We start from the raw sequence: 26,843 nt of genomic DNA on the forward strand, positions 1-26,843 counted from the left end.
TCTTCCCTCTGGAACTGAGGGACGAGAGGCAGAACCCGGAAAAGGGTGTTCATGAGGCTGCTGCGTCTCACTAACCTTTTAGCTTCCATGGGTGGGATGTGACAGTCCTCATGAAAGGCTCGTGGACAGGCATCACAGCAGAGCAGCTGTCCCTCTCCGCAGCACACCTCACATTCATTTGAGTTTTCCCACTGGAAAGGAGATAATGCGGGCACGCCTGGCATCAGCAAGATCCGCTGAGCACTAACACTGTGGGGCTCTGGGACACACTGTCCTTGCCTGTCCCAGAAGGGACTGGAAGGTCATGGAAGCCTTTTCTACACAGTATGGTTTGAGGACCAGTGGCCTTTGCGTCGTCAGGGGGCTGGTTAGAAACACAGACCTACTGAATCAAACCTGCATTCTAAAGAATCCCAGGTGGTTGGTATGTGAAATTTGAGAAGACACGGCTGTAGGCAACTCCCTCCTTTTACAAGTCTGGGAAGCAATTTAGTACCTGAGCCAGACTGGCACTCAGGCCTACCTGGGGTCAGAGCTGTTCCCACCTGCTGGGTGCCATCCCAGGCAAGCCTGTGGGCCACTCAGAACTTTCCCTAAGGCTATGGCTGACAGACAGAGGACACAAAGAGCTGCTGTGCAATGGGTCATTGTGTGGGCTTGAGACTCATATGGATCTTTCTTCTGGCTTTAAAATGGGATCCAGTAAAAATTCTGCAAGTGATTTAGGTGAGGAACACCATCTTCACTGCTGAGTAAAGCACTGGTTCTGCTACTGGCGCCCCACTCCCCCTCCCCCGCCACCACCCCAAACAGACAGCATGGGCTCCACATGGACAAGAGACCACTTTCTCTGTGCTGAAGGTAGGAGCCAGGAAGTGGCATTCATCCTTCTGTGCCCATCTGTGGCATTGTCCCTCCCAGACAGATGGTGGGAGATAAAAAGGCGGGAAACAGATTACCAGGAGCTGGAGGAAAGGACCCAAGGGGCTGGAACAGGCCACTACCCTCAACTATCCACAACACAAGCTTGAGGGAAATGTTTTTCAGTTCTCAACACCGGCCACTCAGCCAGAGTGAAAATTCCCTTTGATTTGGGGATGGTGTTCATCTCTCTTGTAACTGAGAGGAGGCTTCTCAGCAGCTCCCTCCATTGACTGGGCCCCAGGACTTCATTATGAGGGGTCCCTCCACCCTGAAGTCCGGTGGATCTTTCTGGCCTTCCCATCTTGAATTCTCCAGTCTGCTTTTCTTTGTCCTTGGGGTTGATACTCCATGGCCATTCTTGCTCTCTGACGGGATGCCTGGCCTGCTCTGGACCAGGGTGCAGATTTCAAGGTAGCCTAGACCTAAGACTCTAATTGGATCCAGAGTCCTGAGCCACCAGCACCCCCCGCCCCCATATACTCTGGAGTGAAATTGTTTCAAGCACACATGATATGATAGAAAAATAACAGAGAAAGGACATAAAATTCCTCAACCCCATGATCTCTAAAAAGAGTCTGACTCTGGTTTTTGTGATGACCACTGATAGTTTCAAGCCCCACCCTCCCTCTTACCCTCTTGCCACATCTGTGCAAGTTGATAAGAAAGCTATGGGCTTATAAATATATTTTTTTAAAGCTATGGGTTCCTTCTCTCAGCCCTAGTAGAAAGCCCAAACCATATAGGCCCTGCCCCAGCAAGAGAATCCTCACCCTATTGTTAACTGTCCTCCTCAGCCCCACACTACATTCCCATATAGTAGCAACTATTGCCTGTACACTAGGCCCTTGGAGATGGAGGCTCTCACAAGCTCTGAGCCAGGACTCTGCATCAACCACCCATTGTGGGAAGCCACAAAACACGTTTGCAGTACTGGCATCAGGTGTCTTGATGGTACACACGCACAGAGTTCCACACCAGTGGGGCTCGGTCTACTGCAGAGCAACAGTGAAGTCTAGAGTGATGGGGCCAGGGAAAGGCCTGTGTTAGTCTATTTGAAGTCGGAACTAGACTTCATTCTCATTATCCCAATGTGGCTCCTTCTAGGTGGGATGGAAGGTCGGATCAAGTGAACTCCTTGCTATCATGCGCTGACATGTGACACTACATACGAGTAAGAAGAAACTATAATGTTGGGGCCATCAATTAATGATCTGGATTTTAAATATCTTTATTGTTTTTTTTTTTTCTGGTTACAAAAATTTCCACATGTACATAAATGTGTAATATGGAAAGCAAATTTCCCCTATAATCCTGTCCCATAATAGCTAGTTCTTTTAGAATTTTTAAAGGAATAGACTTACGTATTTACATAAACAAAACATAGTACTACAAGTTTGAGTTTCCAAAAGCTTTCCTGACCTCAAAACCTGTGTGTGGTTTTCCATTGACTGAAGGATGAATCTTCACCTATGCATTTAAAAAATACCATTCTGTAGATCTCTTAGGTTATTTTATAATACTGACGGATATTTGTAGTCTTCCCTAATTTTTTTTTTTTTTTTTTTTTGCTATTACAATGAGCATCCTGTACATATCAAGGTGTTTCAAATCAGGATGGAAAAGGCAGCTTATACAAGAAATGGCATTGGGGGACCATTGTTTCACACACTTTGAATGGAGCTAGCCAAGGGTCAAGCTAGCCTACAGGGCAAGATGGGAGTGACACCATTGCCTCTGCTGGAGGCTCAGATCTAATGAGAAGCCCATGAATGGGACTTGTGTCTGGAGGAGGCGTCTAAACAAGTAAAGAAGGCTAAGGAAAAGCAGCTGGTATAGCCAATGGACTGCCATTTTCACCTGGAGGAGGCTCTGCAGACACAAAGCTTAGTTCAAACACATTCTTCCATCCTGATGCACTTGGTAAAAAGTATGTTGCGTTAGGATGACTTAGTGTTCAATCAAGGATGATCGTCTTTCCCTTTCTGTTCTTATCTATTTCAACACCGTATTTACTTTTCAAACTAGAGCACTCACTTTCTAACACCCTGTGTTTGCCATCATCCAAATATCCAGATCTTTGTTTACAACATCTACATCATCGGCTCTTGTCCTGATCTTTATTCTAAAGAGTTATTTGCCCCCTTCTCTCAAATCAGCTCTGAAAATAATGGTGGCAGGTACAGGTATCAGAACACTAAAACAGTCAACATGAAGACGCAGGGTCTAAATGTGAAGGTCACTCAGAGCTGGGAAACTCCAGGATTCAAGGATGAGCCTTTGAACATGAAAAGTTGGCAACTTGGTGATTAAAAATGTGGTAGGAATTCACTTTCTATTTACCTCTCTCTTGAGACTTATTCTTGAAGGACAGTACAAAAGTCCTTTCTGAAAGAGAGAAGAGATCAATGAATTAGGTTATTCTGGAGACTTTTCTTTTGTAATTATCAAAGTTTTCACTTCCTAGTCAATATTTGTACCTGGGCATCCTACTGGGTTTCAAATCCTAGGTGTTTAAAAGAAAAATGAGCTCCTTTCTCCAATCAGTTCTTCTTCTGGACTTGATAAAATCATTTTCCCCTATTACTCAAATCCAAGACCTGTCAGTCTTTTTTTCTCAGTCCCTTCTTCACCCACTTCTTTTCATTTGCATTTCTTCCTCTTTAGATAAAATCCTGTGGTTTCATCCCCGTGATAATTTCTGAGTGTAATTGAGAGGCTTTGTGCTGGGATCACTAGGACCCTAGTGTGTTGGTCACGGGATGGAATAGTGTGCTGGGAAGTACAGAGGAGAGTCTGACCATGGACAGAATGGGCTGGAAACATTTCAATGAGGGGTCCAGATGGAACAGTGTCTTGAGGAGCGTTTAGTGGGTGGAGAACACTGGGAAGCTATGGCTGAGGTTTGTTTTCATCCAGTTTCCTTCCAGCCAACCCTACCTAATACCACCAGGGAAAGCTACTCAAATCTCTCCTGACTTCAGTGTCCTTTGCTTGCACTTAAAGTTCGTCTCTATCAGCACCAATCTGCATTTTTAGCTTTATCACACACATCTTTTTTTTTTTTTTTTTTTTTTTTACTAAGGTTTACCTCTTTCTCAATCATGCTGTGGAATCCTAATGGGAATTTCTTCACAATTCTGTTATTGACATTTCCCTCATCCTTCAAGGAATTAAACCCATCACCTATCTGCCCCTTGTCCTTATAATACCTCCATCAGCTGTTGTAGGGTCTGTCCTTTGCAACGCACATTCCGCTTCCAGTCCTTTGATTTTGTTCCTCTTCCTTTAATTTCAAATTCTCTTGGTGTGAACCAAACTCCCTCCTCATTCCGAATGCACTTCTCTGAGGATCCTATAAAACAAAGACAGCCCATCTCACCATCTACTTCTATCCTCTGAATTTACCCTAAACTCCAACCCTCAGATTGTGGTGTTCTACCTTTCTGGGTTCAGGGAGACTCCCCAGGAGGCAGAACCAGTAGCAGGGACTCTGGGTTCCTTCCCTCTCAGACTGAAGGAAGCCCTAAAACCTGACAGAGTGGTGAGGGGTTGGGAGAGAATTGGCATTTTATGTGACACCTTCATGTAAGGACATGGTGATCAGTGTCCTAGGGTCCGTGGATGGATGACTCCTTTGGGGGAGTGGCCGACAGGTGTACCACAGCAAGGAAAAGTTTGAAAATTCCTTTTTAACAAACACTTTCCCCCCTTTTTTTCTGCAGCCTGGTTTGCAGGACTCATTTCCTGAACAATCACACACCTGGGTACGTTCCTCCCTTCTTGTGATTCCTTGGTTAGGGCAGGGGCAGGGGCAGGGGCAGGGGCAGGGATCCTTTTTTTCTGCCAAGGACCATTTGGATATTTATGACATCATTCGAGGGCCATACAAAATTATCAACTTAAAAGTTAGCCTGCTAGCCCTAACCGGTTTGGCTCAGTGGACAGAGCGTTGACCTGTGGACTCAAGGGTCCCAGGTTCGATTCCAGTCAAGGGCATGTACCTGGGTTGTGGGCACATCCCCAGTAGGGAGTGTACAGGAGGCAGCTGATTGATGTTTCTCTCTCATCGATGTTTCTAACTCTCCCTCTCTCTTCCTCTCTGTGAAAAATCAATAAAATATATTTTTTTAAAAAGTTAGCCTGCTATTTTTGGTCAATCACCACTGAATTAATTCAACCCTAATGCCTTGGTAGGGCCAGACCAAATGATTTTTCAGGCCTTATATGGCCTGCGGTCTGGACAACCCCCACTCCTGGTCTAGGGATTCCAAAGAGCAGAATATCAAGGAACTCACCTTTTTCCATTTTCTCCTTATGTAAAATCCCCGTCTCCCCACCACAGGTCACAAGAAGTGTAGGAGACTGAAAATCCACAGTATCATCTTTGGGTTTTTCTGAAAGTGGACGAAGAGCACAGTTCGTTACTCAATCCTTATTCTCTCTCTCTCTCTCTCATGAATCCTCCTTTCCATGAGCATAAGCAGCACACCTTCCTTTACCTGGCGCAGGCAGCTCACTGAGTCATGGGGACCTTGTGTCCCCAGTACTTCAGAAACGACAAACCTGTCACTAAGGGAGGGAAACAACTTTCTGAAGTGTTCCCCCAAATCTTGTGTCTGGCTCAGCCTTCCTCACTTATTTCAGCAAACAAGGCCTTTAAGGGTGGAGCCCTGCCTGGAGCGCTCCAATGTGGATTAGGTCACCATTAGAAACTGCGAGCCAATAGGAGGAGCCTGCTATGAAAGGGAGAAATGAAAAAACAAAGAGAGTCCACGGAAACGGAAAGCACTGTGGAGGAAATGAAAAGAAAAGCCTCACAGAGAGAAGGAAGAGCAGAATGGGGGGACAAAAGAAAAGAAAAGAAAACCAAAACAATTAACAATGGGAAGACTAACTCCAGGAATTCTTACAGAACATAGGGAAAGGGCACTAGGTGAAAATTATATGGAAAGACACTACCTGGGGAAAGATCTGGGAGCGTCACGATCAGCACACACATCGTACTGTTCATTTTCACAACAATCTGTGAAACAGGGAAGGCAACGATGATCCCGTTTTATAGGTGGGATGCAGACTTAGATCCAGAGAGAATTCCTAGTGGTCACCACCTTTCACGAGGGGCGACTGGCTTTGGGATCCAGACATACCATCTAGTCTACTGTTCTTCCCATGCCATCCAAAGGGCCTCAACAAGACTCTCTAATATATAATTGATAACAATACAGGGGCACTGTTAACTCAGAAGGCACAGCCAGGGTGGAAATGTTAAGGAGGCAGGAGAAGCTGATGCTGGTGGGGACTGTCAGTGTTTGCCTGGATTCTTGCCTACACTAGTGTTTTCTAAAAAGACCAGGGATTTTTTTTTTTTTTTTTTTTTTTTGTAAAAAATGAAGAACTTGAAATTTGAACACCTAGGTTTTTAGCTCACGCAAGTTTTTTTCTGTTCTAATTAACTATAAAATGAGTTGAATCATACTTAGTTGAAGGTTAAATGATAAAATGTAGAGCAAAGTGATTTGACAATTGTAAAGTGATGAACACACTTATATTGTTGTCAGGGCCTCTGTATACGGCTGTGTGGGTTGTGCACTGAGCAAGGACTCCACCTTGGAGCGGGGATCTGATTTGCATCCAAGGCAGAATCCATCTGTTACACTTCCTACAGCAAGCTTCCAGCAGAGGGCAGAAAAGGCCGTGGCTTCAGGAATCAGCTCTGAGAGGCGTGATTGAGGAAGGAGCACCCTTTCCTAGCTCACAGGGGCATCATATGGGTAAATGGAGGCCCTGATATTGTTGGTATTCATCCTTGATGAGGAAGAATGATTAAGGTTTTGATGACTTGACAGTTACTTAAGCATAAAATGTGTGAGGCACACGGGAAAGAGCAAGACTGACCCACTTACTGACTTCATTTGACTTTCACACAGTGAACAGAACCTACACAGACAGTTAATTACAGTTGTGATAAGTACCAGAGAGAAAAAAATACAGGAAGCCCTACTCCCGCCTGCAGGGTGGAGAATGCTCTAGTCAAGGTGAGGCCTGAGGATGTAGAGCAAAGGGAGGGATGGGGATGAGGGAGCTTGTGTGTATGTGTGTGTTGGGGGGGGGGAGCGGGGGACACACACGGAGCAGGCCCTGAATAGCAGGGACAAAGGAACCTATGTGTTGAGAAATCAGGCTGGTGGCCACCCAAGGGGTATAGGTAGGGATTGGATTATGTTCTGTTTCTTGACTTGGTGCTGGGCACACATGGGCTCTTGCTTTGTATTAATTCCTCAAGCTGTTCAGGTATGGTGCATGCATTTGTCCTTAAACACATCACACCAGTGCTACTCAGCATGTGGCCTGTGATGAGACAGGGGCTTGACCAGGATAAAAATCAGTGCACTGCTCCCTCCACTGGGTAGGTCTGGCCACAAAAACAGTGTGTTCAGTGTCACAGTTGGTGCACAAGCTCTGCAGACCTGCAACAAACAGGCTTGTAGGTGGCACCAGTCTGTAGACCCCACTTTGAATAGCACCTGCTATACTTTAATATTAAGTTAATGGGACTAAAAAGACCAATGTTGCTTGTGCCAGAGAGGAAGGAGAGAGAGACAAGAAAGAATGCTGAAGAAGTAAGTTATAAAAGCAGAAGAAAAGTGAGTATAGGAAGAGGAGGAGAAGAGAAAGGAGGAGGAGGAGGGGAGGACAGGCCACCCAGGAGGCACAAGAGTTCAGAGGGACAGAAGCAAAGCAGAGCCTGACCCACAGAGACCAGACCTGAACTCCTGACTAACGCAGGAAGAGAAAATCGGTCCCACCAGAAATGAGAACTCGCTCGGCTTTGCTTAGATTAGGGTTTTCACCAATTCCTAGAATGAAGAAAGTAGATTTTTATATTAAATTGGACTTATGTGTTCGGTCATTTTTCCTTATCGTTTTTGGGTCTCTGTAGGTACTGTGTTGAAGAGTGGTTGCCAGGGCACAAGGTGGACAGATTGCGTGGGCAGCGGGGCACCACTCCTTACGTCATTCACTGGGAGCGTGTCACCTGTGGCACCTAGTTGGAGTGGAGAAGAGCCCTAGGAGGAGGAGGAGGAGGAGGACGAGGAGGACGACGACAGTGGGAGGGAATGCGGAGGAGGAGAGGGAGAATGGAGCTTTCAGCAGCAGGCCTGGGCCCTGGGGCACCTGAGGGCAAGTCTCTGCCTCACTTACCCTTTTGGGGAATATTTTTCTGACCACTTATTGCTGAACTTGAACAGACATACTTTTTTCTTTTCTTTTCTAAAAAAAAAATAGTCAATTATAATTGGAAACATACATTTACATGCTTTATATGTCAACTACATCGAAGTAATATTTCTTGTCTTTATTTCAATTTGGAGAAAGACAGATATGAATTCTTATGAAAGGAAAATCATAGCACTGACCAAGTAAAAATAGCAAGCCCATGTTAATAGGTAGGAAGGCTAAAATATTACAGAAGTCAACATGTCAATTATTATATATAGTAATATGTATAATAATGTGTATATATACATTTAATACAAATACTAAGAGTTAATAAAGGATTAGCCTTTTACATATTATATAGGAAAGGCTTTTTAAGGCAGAAGTACAGGGCATAAAGCAGTGATTCTCAATGCTGGGTGATTTTGCCATCCAGGGGCTATATGGCATGTTGGGACTTCCTTTTTTTTTTTTTTTTTGTCATGACTGGGAGGCAAGTGCTATTGGCCTCTGATTGGTAGAGGCCAAGAACACCAACTTTGTAAAACTCTGGCATAAACCATACTGGAAAAGACAAACTGATTTGTCTAACTCAAATTTAAAAACGGTTTAACAAAAAAGGCATATATGAACAGGTGATCCTTAAAAGAAAAAATTCTAATAAAAATTTTATTAAAAAATAGGTTCTGGTCATTTAAGATCATCCCAAACTTCAGTGGTTTATTCATAGGTGTTATCAAACTACAGCCTGAGGGCCAAATTGGCTCAATGCTTGTTTCTGTAAATAAAGTTTTATTGGAACACAGCCAGGTCCATTTGTTTATATATATATTTATTTCTGGTGGCTTTTGTGCTACAATGACAGTGTTGAGTAGCTGCAAAGAGACTGTAAGACCAGCAAAGCCTAAACTATTTATTATTAGTCGCTTTTTAGGATAAGTTTGGTAAACACTGGTTTAGAAAAATACAGGTTTACTTCTCCCTCATGCTGTTTATTGATCACAAGTTAGATGAGGTCCTGCGCCATTGACACTCATGGAGCCTAGGACAGAGATGCCTCTTGTCTAGAGCAGTGGTTCTCAACCTGTGGGTCGCGACCCCTTTGGTGGTCGAATGACCCTTTCACAGGGGTCGCCTAAGACCATCCTGCATATCAGATATTTACATTACGATTCATAACAGTAGTAACATTACAGTTATGAAGTAGCAACGAAAATAATTTTATGGTTGGGTCACAACATGAGGAACTGTATTTAAAGGGCCAGAAGGTTGAGAACCACTGGTCTAGAACATCACTGGCCCCATGGCAGAGGATGACAACACAGGGCTCCTAAAGCTTTGGTTTGGAAGTGACCCTCTCACTTAAGCTCACACTTCTTTGTCATGTCAAATCACATGGCCATCCCTGAGTACACAGAGCAGGGATATATAATCTTCTGAAATATTGATGAGCAGTAATACAACCTGTCACAGCATGTTTAACCACATGCACGGTGCAAAGAAATTCAAAGAGAAACATTGGTGGAATATCATTCCATGCTTTTCATTTGTCAAACACAGAAAAGTCTTATTATTTCTAGTAGTGATGAAGGTGTAGGGAAGAGGGTGTCCATATCTCGTTAATGGGAGCCTAAAGTGGCAATTATTTGTTCATCACTATATGCTCATTTTAAATATGCAGACTCATTGACCAATTGACTTCACTTTTAGAAATCCACTAGTAAGAAATACTACTGAGAATGTGTCCACTTTAGGGATTGGTGACACTCTCCTCACTGGGTCACCCTAAATCAGAGAGGAGCCCCAGACTCAGTGGAGCAGTGGTGACTCTACCAATAGAAATGTAAACAGTAGACACTGGAAAGTGGTCATGTGAGTCCAGAGAGTACAGCCGAGGTCAACTGCACCCAGGGGATACACTTACTTCTTCCAACAACCACTCACACCAACAGATCTTTGCTCTATCTTTCTGCCCTTCTTGTCTACACTGCTTTCTTCTTCTCATATTAACTTTTCATGTCCACCTAACCTTGTGCCTTCTGCATGAGAAACCCTCCCACCCTGAGCCTTCAAATGATAGATTCTGTCACCAGCCTTACCTTCAGGTCCAGATGTTTGGGCACATTCAGTCCTTGCCTTTTGGGCCCTTGTCATCACCCTTGAGTTTCCGGTTGAGTTATTCTTCTTTTGAGTCGCCTGATCCACCATTTGAGGCACAGGTGAGGTGGTTCCTGGGCCAAATAGTGATTTGTGAGTAGTTTCCATTGAGGTCCCTAATGAAGCTCCTCTTTCCCCTGTTAGTGACCTTTCTTCTGATGCTCCCTGTCTCCACGCTGTCAGGAAATCCTGCATCCCTATACCTTACTTTATCTTACTGTTTTTCTATTTTACTTGGAAATTTAAAAAGTTGAATAATGAAGTATAATAATGATATACTAAGTTATTAATGTTTAAGTTAGGCCTTTTATTTTCAAATTTATAACCGGTTTTTCAAGACTTGAAGAATATATATAGAGAGATTGTTATAAGCTTTAGATATAAAATATTTCTTAGCCAAAACTCAAGGCCAGAAATCATAAAGGTAAAAGACAGATTTGACCATTAAAAAATTTTAAAATGTCCACACTTCAGAAAACATCCCCACAATATTCAAAAAATAAAAAATAAAAAATTGCAATATAGTAAAATATAGAGGGTTAATATCCTTAATGACCAAAATCATCAACAAACAGAAGGATGTTCAGCTTTTTCCCCTTCAAGGACAGTGATTACAATGAGCATAATAGTAGCCATGGTGAGAATGAATTAACATGCACTAGTTCGCCAGCGCATGCCAACATCATCAGTTGCTTGTGCCCAGTTATACTATTATGTTTGTGTTTATGATGAGATGTCCTCTTCCCAATTTTCCCAGAAAAGTCATGTGAGAAGCATGGAGATTGGGACTTAAGAAAAAACTTGATCTAAGGCTTGGGCACTTCCAGTAAAGTACCAAGAATATGCTTAGTGCATGAATTCTCAGTAGTGGTGATGCTGCCCAAAAATTGATTCCTGGGGGGAAAATCTTACTCTTTTTTATGTATAAGGCATAAATAAATATATGCAGTCCCTAAATCAATATAGGATATCTTTGTGAAATTAAAATGTCATGGGGGTGTGTGTTCTTGATTAGGTAAAAAAAACATGCAAGTGGGCTCCCTAGGGCAGTGATAATGAAAAGAGGGCTGAGAAATGCTTGCTTAGAGTAAAACAGTTCTGAATCTGGGCTCCAGAGACCACACTCTGAGACTTACAGTCCCTCATCTGTACCTTGTGTGATTCTTGGTGGCGTGCTGGGTGGGTCCTGGGGACTCTTTGTTTCATTCATATCTGAAGTGTCATTACTGACCTCTCAAATAAAATGGCATTCTGTTCAGATCTCAGAAAACACGCCCTAGAAAGTCTCATGGGGAATCTCGCAGAGGTCCAGGGAGAAAACTTGCACACCCTGCAGCTGAAGGCTGGAGGTTGCATGTCTTCTAGAGCCTCCATGGTGCCCTCCTGTGTGTCTATCACTGGGTTTCTCCCACTCAGGGCAGCAGGACATCCAATGAGAGAGCAGTCATCTGAACCCCTGGACCAGAGGCTCAAAGTGAGGTCATAAACCCCTGAGGGGTCCTGGAAACTCTTTTAGGAGATTTTTGAAGTCAAAACTGTTTTCATAATAAGGTGTCTTTTGGCTTTGTCACTATGGAGATCTCTCTACACATGGATCAAGAACTGCTGGGGCCTTAGGACAAATCAAAGCAGTGTCTCCAAACCATAGGAGTGGTTATTGCACTGTCATTCACCAGAAAAAAAAAAAGCCAGTTTGAAGAATGTTCTTGATGAGGCAGTAAAAACTATTAATTTTATTAAATTTCTATCCTTGAGTACACATCCTTTTAATAGTCTTTGTGCCCTAAGTCCTAGCTGGGGTCAGCTGTACCCTGTAATCACAGCTGTTTCTTTAACAAAAAGTCCTCAGATGTAACCGGTATTTGTGCCCTCTCTGGTGCTCCTGTCACACCTCATCATCTTTCCCTGCATTGCTCCCTCCTTCTCATATTAACTTCTCATGTCCACCAACGCTGTGCCTGCTGCACAAGAGACCCACACTGAGCTTTCAAATGACAGATTCTGTCACCAGTCTTACCCTCAGGTCCAGACATCTGGGCACATTCAGTCCTTGCCTTTTGGGTCCTTATCACCACCTTTGAGTTCCTGGTTGAGTCATCCTTCCCTTGAGTCACCTGATCCACCATTTGGAGCTTCTCTTCGATTCTGTGACCAGGTGAGGCTGTTCCTGGGCCAAATAGGGATTTGTGAGTAGTTTCCATTGGGATTCCCTCTGATTGACCTTCCTTCTTATGCCTCCCAAATGTTGAGATCTCTGTACCTGTGTGACTCACTTTTCTCCTGCTATTTCTCTGTAATTATATATTTTTTCTTGTGTGTGCCTTACTTCCCTTCCCCCATCACCAAATTCACTACCTGATCTCACTCTTTGTACAACCTATTGAAATCACCCAGAGAAATTTGGGAGAATCCCAGAGCAGTGGGGCTTATTTCCTGGCTCCTGTGTCTGACTTACAGCTGCCACAAGGAGGTAGCCACATTTGAGTAAAAATGGCCTGGTGGTTCGATTCAGCAGAGGAGGGGCCTTCTGAAGTTATTTCCCCAGGGCCCCTGTGTGGTATGGGAGAGATGGGGGTCGGGGGAGGGTGTCTGTGTGCAGGGCGAGTCTGCCTCTTTGTTGAAAGAGATCACAATTTTCATTGACTGTGGACTTTAGAACCTGATCCCCAGTAGAGCAAGAATATCTCTTTGAAAGCCAGGGGACAGTATATGCCCTTTCCTGGAAGATGGACAGATGAACTTTTTTTTTTTTTTTTAACATTCAGTGCCACTTATGGAAGAAGCAGGAGTGGCTAAAAGTTGGAGAAGAGGTACCCAGGGAATTCAGTCACGGCAGTTACTGAGTATTTACCCAAAAGACACTGGGGCCACCTAAAAGAGCCTAACAGTTTCCTTTAACATGTTTTTGCAACATGTTTTTCCCCTGTCACAAACGGAGGGTTTCAGAGAAGTGAGAACTGTTACCAAAAAGAAAGACTACCACCTTTTTTGCATGCCAGAGTATAGCATGTATATTTTTAGTAGGACTATCTGTGTGTGTGTTTTTTTCTCAAAATTTGGTGTCTTTTTTCAGGTGTTATTAGTATTTTTAATAAATATGATTAATTAACTGCAAAGTAAATAAAATAGGAACAAAGCCAAATCTGGAAGGGCCTGGCATCTTCTTAGCAGAGGGAAGTCTCAGTAGGGAAGTTACCCAAACAGAACAGCTTAACACAAGCCCTGGAAGCTCCCCATTTCTAACAAGGCCACTCTGACTGGGGAGTGTGTGCTGTTGCATAGTCACATAGATGTTCTTGCCCTCAGTTCCACAAACCTTTAGAGCACTATGAGAGTGGATTCCTCAGTATTGGGATGCTGGCCCGAGGGCATGCAAACCATCCATGCCTGCTCTAAACTAGGGATAACAAGAAAGGATTATGTGGGTTCTATTTCTGTGCTGTGAGATTTCCCTCCAATAACTCTTAGTTTATACCAAGATCACATACTGATAGCAGTACCTGTGACTGTGCATAGCATAATAATAAATCACAAACCATCTTTTGTCAGATCATCCTTCAAATTATGGGATATAGGAAAGAAATATGGTTTCTTTTATTTTTTTATTCAGGTAATAATTAATGTCACATTTGTGCCTGGAGATTACTATCTAGCTTAGAAGAGACATACTACTTAAGTAGTAATTACAATGGAGTATGTGGAATCTTCCCAAAGGGCCAGTGCTGAGTGCTATAGGAACATGCAATGCGACCACCTTATCTAATTAACATCAGAGAACCCCTTGAAGTAGACATTGAAGCCAACACCAGTGATGAACAGGAGATAGCCAAACATTTAAGGGAAGTAGTGTAGGGTCAGAATGTAGCATTCAAAGAGAGGAGCATGTACCAAGGATCAAAGAGGAGAGAAATGAAACAGGAGGAATCAGAGTGTCGGCTGGAGTTTTGAGTGGGAAAAGATGGAGTTGAAGAAGAAGAGAAGGGTTGGATTGGAGAGAGCACTGTCAATCACACTAGGAACTATGAGCATTATTCTAAAAGCAATAGGAGGTCATGGATAAGTTGTAAGCATGGGAATGAAACCATCAGATTTTAGTGTAGCAAAGAGGAGACAGAATTAATAGAACTTGTCAATATACTAAGGTAGATAATCAGGTAGTCAAGGATTGCTTACTTTTTGGCTTGGCAACTGGGTAACTAATTTCAAGTTAAATAAACTCCAAATTCCTCCCAATGGCCTGTGAGGGCCACATGATCTGGCCCCTCTCTACCCTCACCTTGTACCACCTTCTCCTTTCTTCATTATAACCCAGGTCAAAAGGGATGAGACCAGAACTTGGAGACACCTCTAAGTAAAAGACAAGGACACCTAGGGTTTCTATGGCTCTTGGAAAGACACATTTAAATTCCAAAAAATTAGGGTATGGACCCAGGATGCTGTCCTAGTCCTGTATATAAACAGCAAACCCATCATTCTCCATTCCTTGTCTATGGAATGTAATCTGCCACTCACATAGAAAGATTCCATCAGCTCTTTTCTTGCTGCCTGTGGGTATGCACGTGGGGGATATACGCTGCAATGTTAGTCTGTCTGTTGAGCTGCTGATTATCAATAAAAAATTCTTTTCCCTGACCCAGGTGACTTGTGTTTCTGCAGTAGTCATATATCTAAAGAATATGACTATGCAAGTAGGGTAACATCTCATCCTGTCACAGTTCTTGGCAAAGCACATATTGGGCACAACTGCATAGATGGTTAGCACAGATCTTGAAATGGACAGGTAAGAAACTGAATTATAAAATCTCTCCCCAAATATATTGTATCCTTCCTCAGCAATGGCACCACCATTCACCCAGACATTCAAGCCAGAAATTGAAGAGCAAGCCTTGAGATCACTGTCTTTTTCATCCTCAGTTTCCAGTTTATCAAGTCCTGTCAACTCAACCTCCAAACTGTCTTTGAATTGGTCCTCCTCTCTCAGTCTTCACTGCTTGATCTGAATCCAGGTTACTATCAACTCTCATGACATCTGCTCTCCAAATGGTTTCCCTATTTCCATTCTTTTCTATTTCCAATTCATTCTTTACACAGCACCCAAATCAGTCTTGTCAAGTTTAAAATTGGATAGGGTCATTCACTGATTAGATCTGTCAATGGCTTCACATTACATTTAGAATACAATTCCCCTTCCCACACCTTGACCTACAAGCATGAGCTGCCTCCAGCCTCCAGCCTCCTCTTCTACTGTCATCTTACCTTTTGGAAGTCTTTTTTTCTGTTGTCTCTTTTTAGGAACTGACCACATACTTCTTTTTCTTTTCTTTCCTAAAAAGACAGAACACATATAATCTTTTATAGCTACACACATAGATCTCCCAATTATCTATGTCAACAATTCTCAGCTTTTATGTTTGGTCTTCAAATAACAATAGCTAGGTGGTCATTGGTGACCTTAGGTGATGCTGCTTCATGGAGTAATGGCAGAGAAGAAATTCTAAAGTGGCAGAGGCAGGAGAGACATGAAGAAAAGGAGACAATGAGGCCAGGTAATGCATTTCTAGAAGCTTTGTTGTGAACTGGAGGGAAGGGCTATGGAGGCAAGTGAAGTGAGATGGGGATCAAGAGAAATTTCCTTTATGAGCTGGGATAGGCGTGGGCATTGGTTAGGATGCAGATCCTTGTGAGAGGTTGATGGTGAATTCCACTGTCAGGCGAGGTTGAAGGATTGCCTTGGAGAGAAGGAGGGAACCAGAGAGGAGGAAAATCCCACCTGATAGGTTTCTATGAATTAGGAGGAAAATTAATCTCTTGAGAAAAAAAAGGAGGCATCAATAAGGGCAGAAGTTTGAAAAAAAGAGCTCAGAGTTTGAAAGGATCATACAGGAAGTGGGATTGTCTCAAGGTGTGGAGGGATCATTTAGCTGAAATTGTGAAGACACAGTGGGTGTAGTCTGCTCTGCTGTGTGCCTCTTCCCAACAGTGCCTGTTTTTAGATGCAGTGTGCAGAAAGCAGTAATATGCTCCTTCAAGACCTTCCAGAGAGTTCTAGGAAAAGACAAAGAGTCAAGGCAGGTTAAGTATCTCCCACAGGTTACTGAAATGGTGGCTCTTGGATTCCAAGCTGGTATGAAGGGGTGTGAGGAAAGGCAGATGATGGACTGAACAAGGGAAAGGCCAGTAGACTGGTCATCCCAATGAGGTTGAAGGATAGCTACAGAGGGAACACATTGTAGGAAGAAATCAGGGAAGGATATTTTAAAATTAATTTTTTAAGATTGTGCTGAGAAGGGGAAATCAGAGGTTGAATGATTATTGTAGAAGGAGCAAACTCAAGGATTTGGTGTCAAAAAAGGAACTATTTAATTATTGGGAAGTTGAGCCAGGTTTGAGTGGTGAAAGGGCCTGTGGATAGTCTTAGGGTGCAGGAGGCAAAGAATTGGTGGAGGAAAAATAATTGAAAATTATCAGATGAAGGATTGGAGAAATCAGAGTATTGAATGGGCCTGTTATTCATATACTAGAGGCCCGGTACATGAAATTCATGCACTGGGGGGTGGGGAGGTGTCCCTCAGCCCAGCCAGCACACTCTCCAATCTGGGACCCCTCAGGTGATGTCCGACTGCCGGTTTAGGCCCTGTGGGATCGGGCCTAAACCGGCAGTCAGACATCCCTCTCACAATCCAGGACTGCTGGCTCCCAACCACTCGCCTGCCTGCCTGCCTGATTGCCCTAACCACTTCTGCCTGCCAGCCAGATCACCCACTAACCACTCCCCTGCCAGCCCGATCACCCCCAACTGCCCCCTCCTGCAGGCCCAGTTGCCCCCACTGTCCTCCCTGCTGGCCTGGTCCCCCCAACTGCCCTCCCTCCCTTGCAGGCCCAGTTGCCCCCAATTGCCCTCCCTTGCTAGCCTGGTCACCCCTAACTGCCCTTCCCTGCTGGCCACCTTGTGGTGGCCATCTTGTGACCACATGGGCGCGGCCACCTTGTGCAAGGCCATGATGGTCAATTTGCATATTATCTCTATTATATAGGATACATTGAAGGTGTCCAGGATGATGACAAGACTTGAAATAGAAAAACTCTAAGTCAGCTTTAAGTTCTGCTAGGGAGTGGAAGGGAAGTCCAGGGACGATACTGATGAAGTAGTGAATAATTCACTGAATGGTTAAGCCTCAGCAAAGGGGATGGGGGAGCAAGGGGCTGGCTGGAAACAGTGCGGAGCAAGGTGTGACATACAGCCTGCCTTGTACATTGAGGTGAGTGATAGCAGAGAGAATATGCAGCCATGTCTTAAAAGAGAAAGCAGTGTGCTCTTGGGAAACCACCTTTCAGTTAAAGAAGGTGCGGACTAAACATCTACGAAGTTGTGGATATAGGAGAGCTTGGTGATTGCAGAACAGGCAATTTCAAGGGGTGCGTATTATAATGGCTCTAAATGCCTTCCGCTTTTCCTATCATTTAATGAAGGCCTCAAAGGAAGAGGCAGTGAAAGGGAATTGGAGAAACAAATAGTACTGAGCGTCATGACTACAATCACAGAGAGAGTGCTCATGACAAGATCCAATCAGAAAAACAGGATGCAGCTTTGCATTCCCCCTCCTGATGCCTATAAGAGGAGGGCAATCCTTACCTTTCTTGATGAGAGGTGTGCTGGCTGCCTCCTGGGGCTCTGCTGGCTCATTTGGTTCAGGAGAATCATTTCTTATCACTGATAAGGGAAACACAATTCATTTCAGAGGTCAGATGGGCTAAAGAGAAAGTGCTGAAGGAGCTCAATGTGAGAACAAGGGGATGGAGGACATGTGTGGCCCAGGGCTGGGGACCTGCTAGTCTATAGGGTTTCCTGGCTCTGCCCGGAGTCAAACAAACTTGTGGTTATTGTGACTTGCGTAACTATCACAGAACCAGAGAGCAATTGCTCGCAGAGGAGGGCTCAGTTTGGCCCATGGGTTGGATTCCCCTTACTCAATGGAAGATGACTGATTACAGGGACTCTCAGTAGCCCTCACTCAGGGAATGAGGCTGACAGCAGTGGGAGCGGTGACCTTGAATTCTGCCAGCCACAGTGAAGGTGAATGTCTGCCATATAAAAAATATATGTTATTGCTTAGACGTCTATGAATGGGTATTTTTAACCTGCTCTACCTGATTATTTCACCTTAAGAAACAGTGAAGGAGGCTAAGTGCCTTATACATATCAGCTGAAGAAAGCAGGAGCCAGGAGGTACTTGCTAGCACTCATTAACAGCAAGTAAATACAACTGCTCTTAGCTTCTGCTGCACTAAGAAAGATAGAAGGGCTCAAAGCCATCACAGACAGAGGCCCATCTCAAGAAAGCTGTCACCTTTTCGTTTTCACAAGGCTATGACATCCATCTCAAATTCTGGCCTATTTAGGAACAGGTAACTGGGGCAGGTGGCAAGCAGTCGCTAGACCCTTTAAACAATTTGTTGCATTTAAAACTATGTAAATAATATTAATTTTTAAAAATCCAGAAATTTTGAAGGTTGACAGTGATTGTTTCCCACAGTTAGGGTGGGGACTGGGAAGGAGGGCCATCCATGTCTGGGGTACTGATTCAGTGTTGGGGCCACGCAGTGGTTTTGCCTGCTTTGCATTTTGATGGAGCAGATTTGAGCCTTGCCTTAAAGTGGCCTCCGAGGGTGGCTGAGTCAAGCAGTCCTGCCCTGGCTCAGTGCTTCGTGCTTTCCCTGGTGTCCCCGCCACAACCCCTCTGAAAGAGGGATGTTCTCCCTTTGCAGACCCCTTAGTGGTGTTTGAATTTAGGTCCAGTGGGTATTAGGAGGGCTCCCATCCCTTGTCATTGGTGTCCCCTTCCCAGTCCACCTTGCCTTCCCCAGGGACTCTATCTCCCTCTAGGACAGTGATGGTGAACCTATGACACGCTTATCAGAGGTGACACACAAACTCATTTTTTTTGGTTGATTTTTCTTTGTTAAATGGCATTTAAATATATAAAATAAATATCAAAAATATAAATCCTTGTTTTACTATGGTTGCAAATATAAAAAAAAAATTCTATATGTGACACGGCCCCAGAGTTAAGTTAGGGTTTTTCAAAATGCTGACACGCCGAGCTCAAAAGGTTCGCCATCACTGCTCTAGGAGCTCAGGTCTCCTGTCTGCCCAAGCCTCCAAGGGCTGGGTGAGCAGCCAGGAGCTGCACCGTGATGGTGGTGAGGAGCAGTGAGGAGAGCCCTGTCTCTAGAAGATTCAAATGGCTTCTCCTCTTTGCAGACATAAAAACTAAGGCGGACTTAAGTTGCTTAAATCAAAATTACCTGGCTCGGGGGCTGAGGGAGCCTGGGGCATCTCTTGAGTATCTTCTTTATCTTTTACTTGAGGGGTCGGGTGGTCACTGGACACTGAGCAGAAGCAGAAAAGGAATTTCAGATGCCAGAACCAGCAAGCAGGGATCAGAGATGGAGGAAAAAGAACAATCCATTCTATCAGGAGAAAACGATGAGGCCCGGACTGGACACCAAGGCCTAGTGAGGTGAGGCAGAGTGGGAGAGTGAGCTATCATTTGCTTTCAATGGCTACTTACTAATTTAATTATGGTACTTATTTTTTTTCTTTGAAAAATCTAGAATATGGAATCTTACATTGTTATTCACTCTATGATGATGTTAACCTTAATCATATATTAAATATATATATGTATTAGAGGTGTAGAGGAAACATTATTTGGACCAAAGAGGACCCCTCATTCTCAAAATTTATGACAGCTACTATTTCTGGCAGCACCTAAAATATACCATGGTATATTTGTCAAACTCCAACTCCTTTATAATGATGCTTTGCGGTTGATAAATGACACAGTCTCAGAAACTAAATCAGGTCCAGCAGACCTTTCAACATGTTATCCTCTTTTCTAATAATTTTAATACCACTACTCTTAGAATTCAAACCACATGAAAATAAATACAGTTGAAACTGAAAGGCCTGTAATCAATCAGAGGGTGGGCAATCAGGTAAGGGTGGTGGATGTGAGTCTTGCCCAAGTTACTTTTCAGTCAGAACAGTGTGTTTGAGTGGTGGTTGGACAGGGCTGTTGGACATCACAGAATCACACTGGCTGTGGCAGCGACACTGAAAGTGGTCCTGTGCCAAGTCGCTGCATTGGTTCCCCTCTGTCTTTTTCTTTGTCATACACAGTTCTTTCTCTCAGGGTTCCTACCACCAGCCTCCTGGTTGGCAGGTGCGTATCCTCCCTTCACAGCTCCCTTGAGCTAAACTAAGCCAGCCTTAAGTACATTACCTTGCACAGTAGCAGGGGGAGTGCTGGGCACCTGTTGTGAGTCTTCTTCATCATTTATGTGGGATGTCAAGTTGGCTGTTGAAGAGAGGAAGGAAAATCATTACAGGTTAGATGGACAGGGTGTGGGGGAGGAGCGTGAAAGGTAAAAATGCCAGGGGTAGATGGAGAACCAAGGTCCACGGGCAGAGGGTTGGGCTGTTCCAGGGATGGAAGCGGGGCTCTGGGCTCCACACCCAGGCCCTTCACAGTGTACATAATCCATCTTAGAAAAGGCTGTATATGGGAGGTGGGTGTATGGAAGGGGCAGATTAACACAAAGGTGGGACCTTAGGGTTGTAGACATGGCCACAGGCACCCAGGCTGGCGATGCCCAGGTGTTGGACTGAATCTGTATCTCACCTGGAGTAGTCCTTCCTTCCTGGATGACTCTTGGGAGAGTCTTGGCAGGGCCAGCAGAGCTGGGTGGCTTGTCCAGGATCTTATTGCTGTGCTGTGGGATTGCACTGGGCTGATTGACTCTCGGCACAGGGGTCGGGCATCTCAGTGGGGGTCGCTGGGGTGCAGGCAGTGGCGGCAGGTTCTGATGGGGGCTTCTACCTCTTGAGTTGGTTGGGACTTCAAAGGCGGTCACTGTGGCTCCTCTCCATCCTCCACAGGAAGCGAAAACTGGAATTGTAAAGAAGCACACATCAGCACTCTAGAGACTCAGAATTATGTGGGAAAGGGATTTCTTTACACACATGACTTCCAACAGGTTGGGGGGCATAGAGGTATTCATTCTCCCCCCAGGAGCAGAGAATTGATTTATCATCATCGCCATCCATTTGTGGCCTCTTTTTAATTTATGAATTTGAGCAGTGCTATACTAACTGTATCTAGCCTCGATCTAACAACAAAGTAGTTTCACACACGAAGTTGAGTTTCACTTTGTCCCCAGGGATTTAAATTTTTTAGATTTTCCTTAATTTTGCCTTCATAATTTAGACAATTATGAACAATGCTTTAATTGAATAGATTCCCCTGTTTTAATAAATAAGCATATCATGCTTCCCTGTAGCAAATAAGATAAAATATGAATTTCTTTTCATAGTGTTTCTTGTTTCTGCAGACTCAGCTTCTGTGCCTCCTCACCTTGTACCCTGTGATCTGGCCACACTCAACTTCCTTCCCATCCCTAGTACCCCAGGCTCATGACTTTTCCCAGGCTGTTCCCTGGCATGGCCAATGGTGGTTTTCTCTTATGATTCTTCTCCATCATTTATTTCAGAAGTAAAGTTGTTTCAATCAGTGAACAGAAAAAGGCAAGTAAGGTAGGATTTTGGAGAGGGACCCAGAAAAAAAATCACAGAGTAATAGATCAGGGAGGAAGTTTGAGCTCAGCTAGGTCAGGGGGGCAAGCCTGACTGTCAGACTTGCTTGGCATGGCCTTTGAGAACAACATTTCTCCCAGAAATGCCCCAATGCTGCCAGGAGCATGGGCCACATGCTTGCCTAAAGGGTGACTTTTCTCTTTTGAGACCCCTTGAGCCCAAGGATTCATTTCTCCCTTTGGGAAGGAGCCTTTGGATGGAAAAGTGTTGGAGAGCTCTCGGCAATAGTGCTCTGCTGGTCTCTCCCCTGTTCAGATAAGTGAACCTTGTGTTTCTCCTCAAACCTGAAACCATTTTACCATCTGCTCCTCTTTCTTCTTTTTTTTTTTCCAATCTCTATTACCATTCTTTTTTCTACTCCTTTATTTATTCAGTTCTTTCTCCCTCTAAGTGTCTTCACGCTCCATGTCTTTCTCATATCCTCTTTCTGCCTCTATGTCCACAATTCCCCTCCCTTTCTTCTCTCCTCCAGTATCACACTCTGCCTCCCTGCTATCTGCTTTAGTGGAGTGATTAACATTCCAGGCCCTGGTATTAGGAGATCCAGGTAGGACTTCTGGCTCTGCTCTTAACAGACAAATAACTTTGGGTAAGTTACTTTTACTTAGAGCTTTAATTTCCTTATATGTTATACTAGAGGCCCGATGCACAAAGATTCGTGCAAGAATAGGATTTTCTTCCCCTGGCTGCCAGCACCTCCTGCACTCTGGCCCGGAGCCTCCTTCCACCTCTTGCCTTGTCACATCAATTTGCATATTCCCTCCTTATTGGCTGTGGGTGCCTCCATCTTTGTCTCAGAGTTATGGTCAATTTGCATATTCCAGCTTTATTAGATAGGATGTGGATAATTGTGACTTCACAGGATTATTTTAAATATATGAAATAATCATATGAAGTGCCTGGGATATTGCCTGGCACATACTAAGCGCTCAAAAAGAAAACAATACCACCAACAAAGGATATAATTATTATTATCTCTCTTTACCCATTACTTTTCCTCTCTTGCTCTCCTTGTGCTTCCGTCAGAAAGGGTCTCTGGAACTTTGCATTTCCTCATTTTATGCATTCCTTAGAGACTGTCCAGTATGCTAATTGGTACAATTTTCCCAAATTCTTAGAACAGGTCAGACAGAAACATATGTGCACTCTAGAAAGTCATCTTAGAGAACCAGGGCTAGAGGCTACTCTTGCTGCCATATCTGTGAGAGAGCATGGCCCACACCTTCCCAAAGAAAAAGTGGGCAATTAAAGTGCCTCTTTTACATGAGCCCACATGCCTGTCTGGGGCTGGAAAACAACCCAAACTTTCAGCATAACAACCCCCCTCATGCTTCTATAGCCCCAGAGGTATTTAAGAAGCATCATACCATTTCTGAAGCTCCTCTGAATTGCCACCAGGTTGGGGTATTCACGTAGATTGATCTGACTAAACAACATTTCCAGAAATGACAGATTAAATGGCTCCTCCATTTTGGTGAGAATGTTGTATACCACTTTGGATACAGGGACCATATTTCTACAGGCTTCCATAGACTCCTTAAGAAACAGAATGAAGGATTATTATACACAATTATAAAGATAGAGTTTTGTTATTTATTTGTGGTTTTCTAAGTTGTAATAGAGCTATTTTGCTCTTTTAAGAAGGAATTTAATGCAAAATGTATAGTCAAACTCTCTAATGTAGAAAAATCACAGTTTTACCTGTTTACTTGGGAACTTCATATATACTTTGATAGTCATAGAAATAAATAATTTAGCCTTCTTTAAAATAAGTCTGTTTTGTAAACCTTATTTTAGGTTTATTTGAGGGAATAGAGAAATCTTAAGAAAGGAAAGTGGAGTCAAAGACTGTTATGGTATAATTCCATTCTCTAAGGCTCTGGGCAGGACACTTAAGCAATTGACCCAGTGGTCAGTAACTAGATGTTATTCTGTTGATTTTTGTTAGCCTGTGTTCTCTTTTTGCCTCTTGGACTTGAGATGGCCCAAATAGGTTCTAGCCATAGGGAAATGACCCAGAGAATTCTTCTTGATGAGAGGATGGCTAAGAAGACAAATATGTCAAGAGAGAATTGATTGTAAAATGTTTATGGAGCACCTACTAGTCTAGTCCTTGTGTACAAAGCAATGGAGAAGATTAACATGGTGCTCTCTTATTGGGGGAGGGGCACTGTCAGGCAAAGAAGATCGGCATCCTATATAATAAAAGGCTAATATTCAAATTGTTCCCTTGACTGGGAGTTTGCCTAGGAGTTCAACCAGGGGACAGGGCAAGCTGGCCAAACACCTGCAGCCCCTCCCCTGGCCAGCCCCACCCCCGATCGGCCCCCCCACCCTGATAGGGACAGACCTGCCAGAAACCACCTGTGCACAAATTTGTGTACTGGGCCTCTAGTTAAATAATAAACACAAATTAAATAAATATCCAATTATTGTTGAGAGAAATTTTATTAAGAGAAATCATAGGAAGAATAATGAGGGGGGTCTTAATTAGGAGTAGGTCAAGGAGACATCTCTGAGAAATGACAGCTGGGCTATGATCTAGAGAGGGCTTAGAGCCAACCAGGCCAATACTGGGGGAGAGGGTTCTATCACTGCTAACACTTCCCTAGGCTCAGGAATTGCTTTCAACATCCCAAATTATATGAAAAGAATGACATTTTTATACACATAGACATATCCCATTGCCTGCCTTTTTTTCACATTAGAATGGACCATGGGTGCCATGCTCTTAGGAATTAAAATGGTGCCATTAGTAGGATAAATGGTGTCCCCTCCCTCCAAAGATATGTCCACTTGAAACCTGTGAATGTGATCTTGTTTTTTTAAAAAAGGTATTTTCTGATATAATTAAGGATCATTTTGGATTAGGTGGGCCCTAAGTCACAATGACAAGTGTTCTTAGAAGAGAGAGAGAGGAAGGGAGAAGACACACAAACAAATAAAGTGATGTAGAGATGGAAGCAGTGATTAGATGTTTTTATAAGTCAAGAATACCAAACATTGCTGATACCACCAGAAGAAAGTCAGGGAACAGACTCCCTCAGAAACTCTAGAAAAAAATCAACCTTGGCAACACCTTGATTTTCGATTTCTGGCCTCCAGAATTGTGGGAGAATACATTAAAAATTTTTTTTTTTTGATTTAGTGATTTTATTTGGAGAGAGAGAGAGAGAGAGAGAGAGAGAGAGAGAGAGAGAGAGAGAGAAACATTGAGGTGATGTTGAACTTATTTATGTATTCACTGGTTGATTCTTGTATGTTCCCTGACTAGGGATTGAACCCCCAACCTTGGTGTATCAGGACAAGGCTCCAACAAACTGAGTTACTCAGCCAGAGCCATTATTTCTTTTAAGTCACCTGGTTTGAGATCACCCTATGATATCCTTTTTTTCTGCCAATGAACATTTGAGTTCAGGCCTTCTAAACTCTAGAAATCCGGTGTGTGTATGTGTGTGTGTGTGTGTGTGTGTGTGTGTGTGTGTGTGAGGGGGAGGGGGATGTTGGTTTGGGGCTTCAACAATTGGGCTCTTGGTGAGAACTGGGCTGTTATGTGGATGTGGTCAACATGACTCACCATGTACATTTTCTCAGAGATGAAGGATTTGTCTCGGAGGCCTTCCAAGAAGGGAAATGGCTTGCATATGGCATAGGAGATCTCCAGCTTCTGGAAGATGAAGTGCTGGCGAAGAGTTTCTTTTAAGTCTCGGGTGATGTTGAACATCCTATGGAAGGGGCAGAAGAAAAAAAAAAAGGGAAGCAAAGACATTGCGGAGCTTGGGAAGCTGCCCTCTGTGTTTAGTGAGCATTCTGGCCCCAAAGGCATCCCTGAGCAGTCTGCAAAGCAACATCTGCCTCAAAGATTCTGGTTATAGGACAACACCCAGCAACAATGGAGGCTAAAAGTGACCAGTGACATGATTCTGAAATCCCAAAGGAGCTGCTGGTTAAACATCGGGCAGGTATTAAAAATAGTTAATATTAATTGAGAGCTTCCAGTGTGCCAGATTTTAAGGATTTCCCATGAAGTGACTTATTTGACCTTCACAAAACCTTTGATTACTATGATTGCAGCCATTTTTATTGTCAAGGACACTGAGACATAGAGGGGTTTAATAACTCACCCTAAGTTGTGCAACCTGGAAGTGGTACAGGTGAATAAATCCTGACTTTCCAGTTCCTGGCTCCCCCATAAGCACTATAGTCTGTGGCTACATTGAGCTGAGTTAAGATTTCCTAGACTGCAGCTTAAGGCACACACAAGCCATGCTTATCTAAAAGGGATGGCCCCAAACAGGCAAAAAGATGGAAACAGGATAAATGTTAGATTAGAAACTTTGATAAATCACCTACAATCTTCAACACACAAATAGGCAAAACATAAATAAAAACACAAAGAATATAAAAGACATAATTAGGAAAGGTGACTTGACTGATTTATGTATCAATTTCATATCTTAGACATGTGCCTTTTCCCATGCCCATGCCACATTTATAAAATTCACCATTTGTAGGTCATGAGAAAATAGTAAGTTTAATTGGCAGGAAATTGACAGGTGACATTTCCTGACAAATTGTCAAGAAGAGGGAGGCATTGACAAAATATTTATTCATCTAGAGATATTTAAAAAACAAAATGAACAGAGATCCCATTTTTCCAACTCCATTTTATGTCCAAGAGAAAATGGAACTGTATTTCCCAGGATTTAATCCCAGTGGCAGATTGAGTACCTCGTCTCTCTCTTTCTTTATTCTCAAATCCTTTAAGTTGACAGAAAAAAAGATATTATAAAAAAGAAAATCCAGAACAGTACTAGAAAACAAGAAAAAATGCCAGGGGTGGGCCTCTATAATTGTGAAGAAATCCTGGAAGATAGAGAACAAATGG

At 43.5% G+C, this 26,843-nt stretch overlaps 1 protein-coding gene across 1 annotated transcript in view; it reads right to left on the reverse strand.

Annotated features, from left to right (window-relative positions):
- SP110 (SP110 nuclear body protein) overlaps positions 1-26,843 on the reverse strand; it is a 33,259-nt gene that overhangs the window by 4,519 nt on the left and 1,897 nt on the right. Inside the window, exons 3-16 of the mRNA XM_081096227.1 lie at positions 25,533-25,680; positions 23,323-23,491; positions 20,985-21,251; positions 20,586-20,660; positions 19,606-19,689; positions 17,933-18,010; positions 15,556-15,624; positions 12,317-12,466; positions 10,242-10,373; positions 8,128-8,196; positions 5,220-5,318; positions 4,134-4,276; positions 3,265-3,309; positions 76-191 (exon numbers count right to left, since the gene is read on the reverse strand). Of these exons, the coding sequence (XP_080952353.1) occupies positions 76-191; positions 3,265-3,309; positions 4,134-4,276; positions 5,220-5,318; positions 8,128-8,196; positions 10,242-10,373; positions 12,317-12,466; positions 15,556-15,624; positions 17,933-18,010; positions 19,606-19,689; positions 20,586-20,660; positions 20,985-21,251; positions 23,323-23,491; positions 25,533-25,680 (1,644 nt within the window). The remainder of the gene's footprint in view (positions 1-75; positions 192-3,264; positions 3,310-4,133; positions 4,277-5,219; positions 5,319-8,127; positions 8,197-10,241; positions 10,374-12,316; positions 12,467-15,555; positions 15,625-17,932; positions 18,011-19,605; positions 19,690-20,585; positions 20,661-20,984; positions 21,252-23,322; positions 23,492-25,532; positions 25,681-26,843) is intronic.

Source organism: Myotis nattereri (genome assembly GCF_964212035.1).
Source record: "Myotis nattereri genome assembly, chromosome: 7".
NCBI lineage: Eukaryota > Metazoa > Chordata > Mammalia > Chiroptera > Vespertilionidae > Myotis > Myotis nattereri.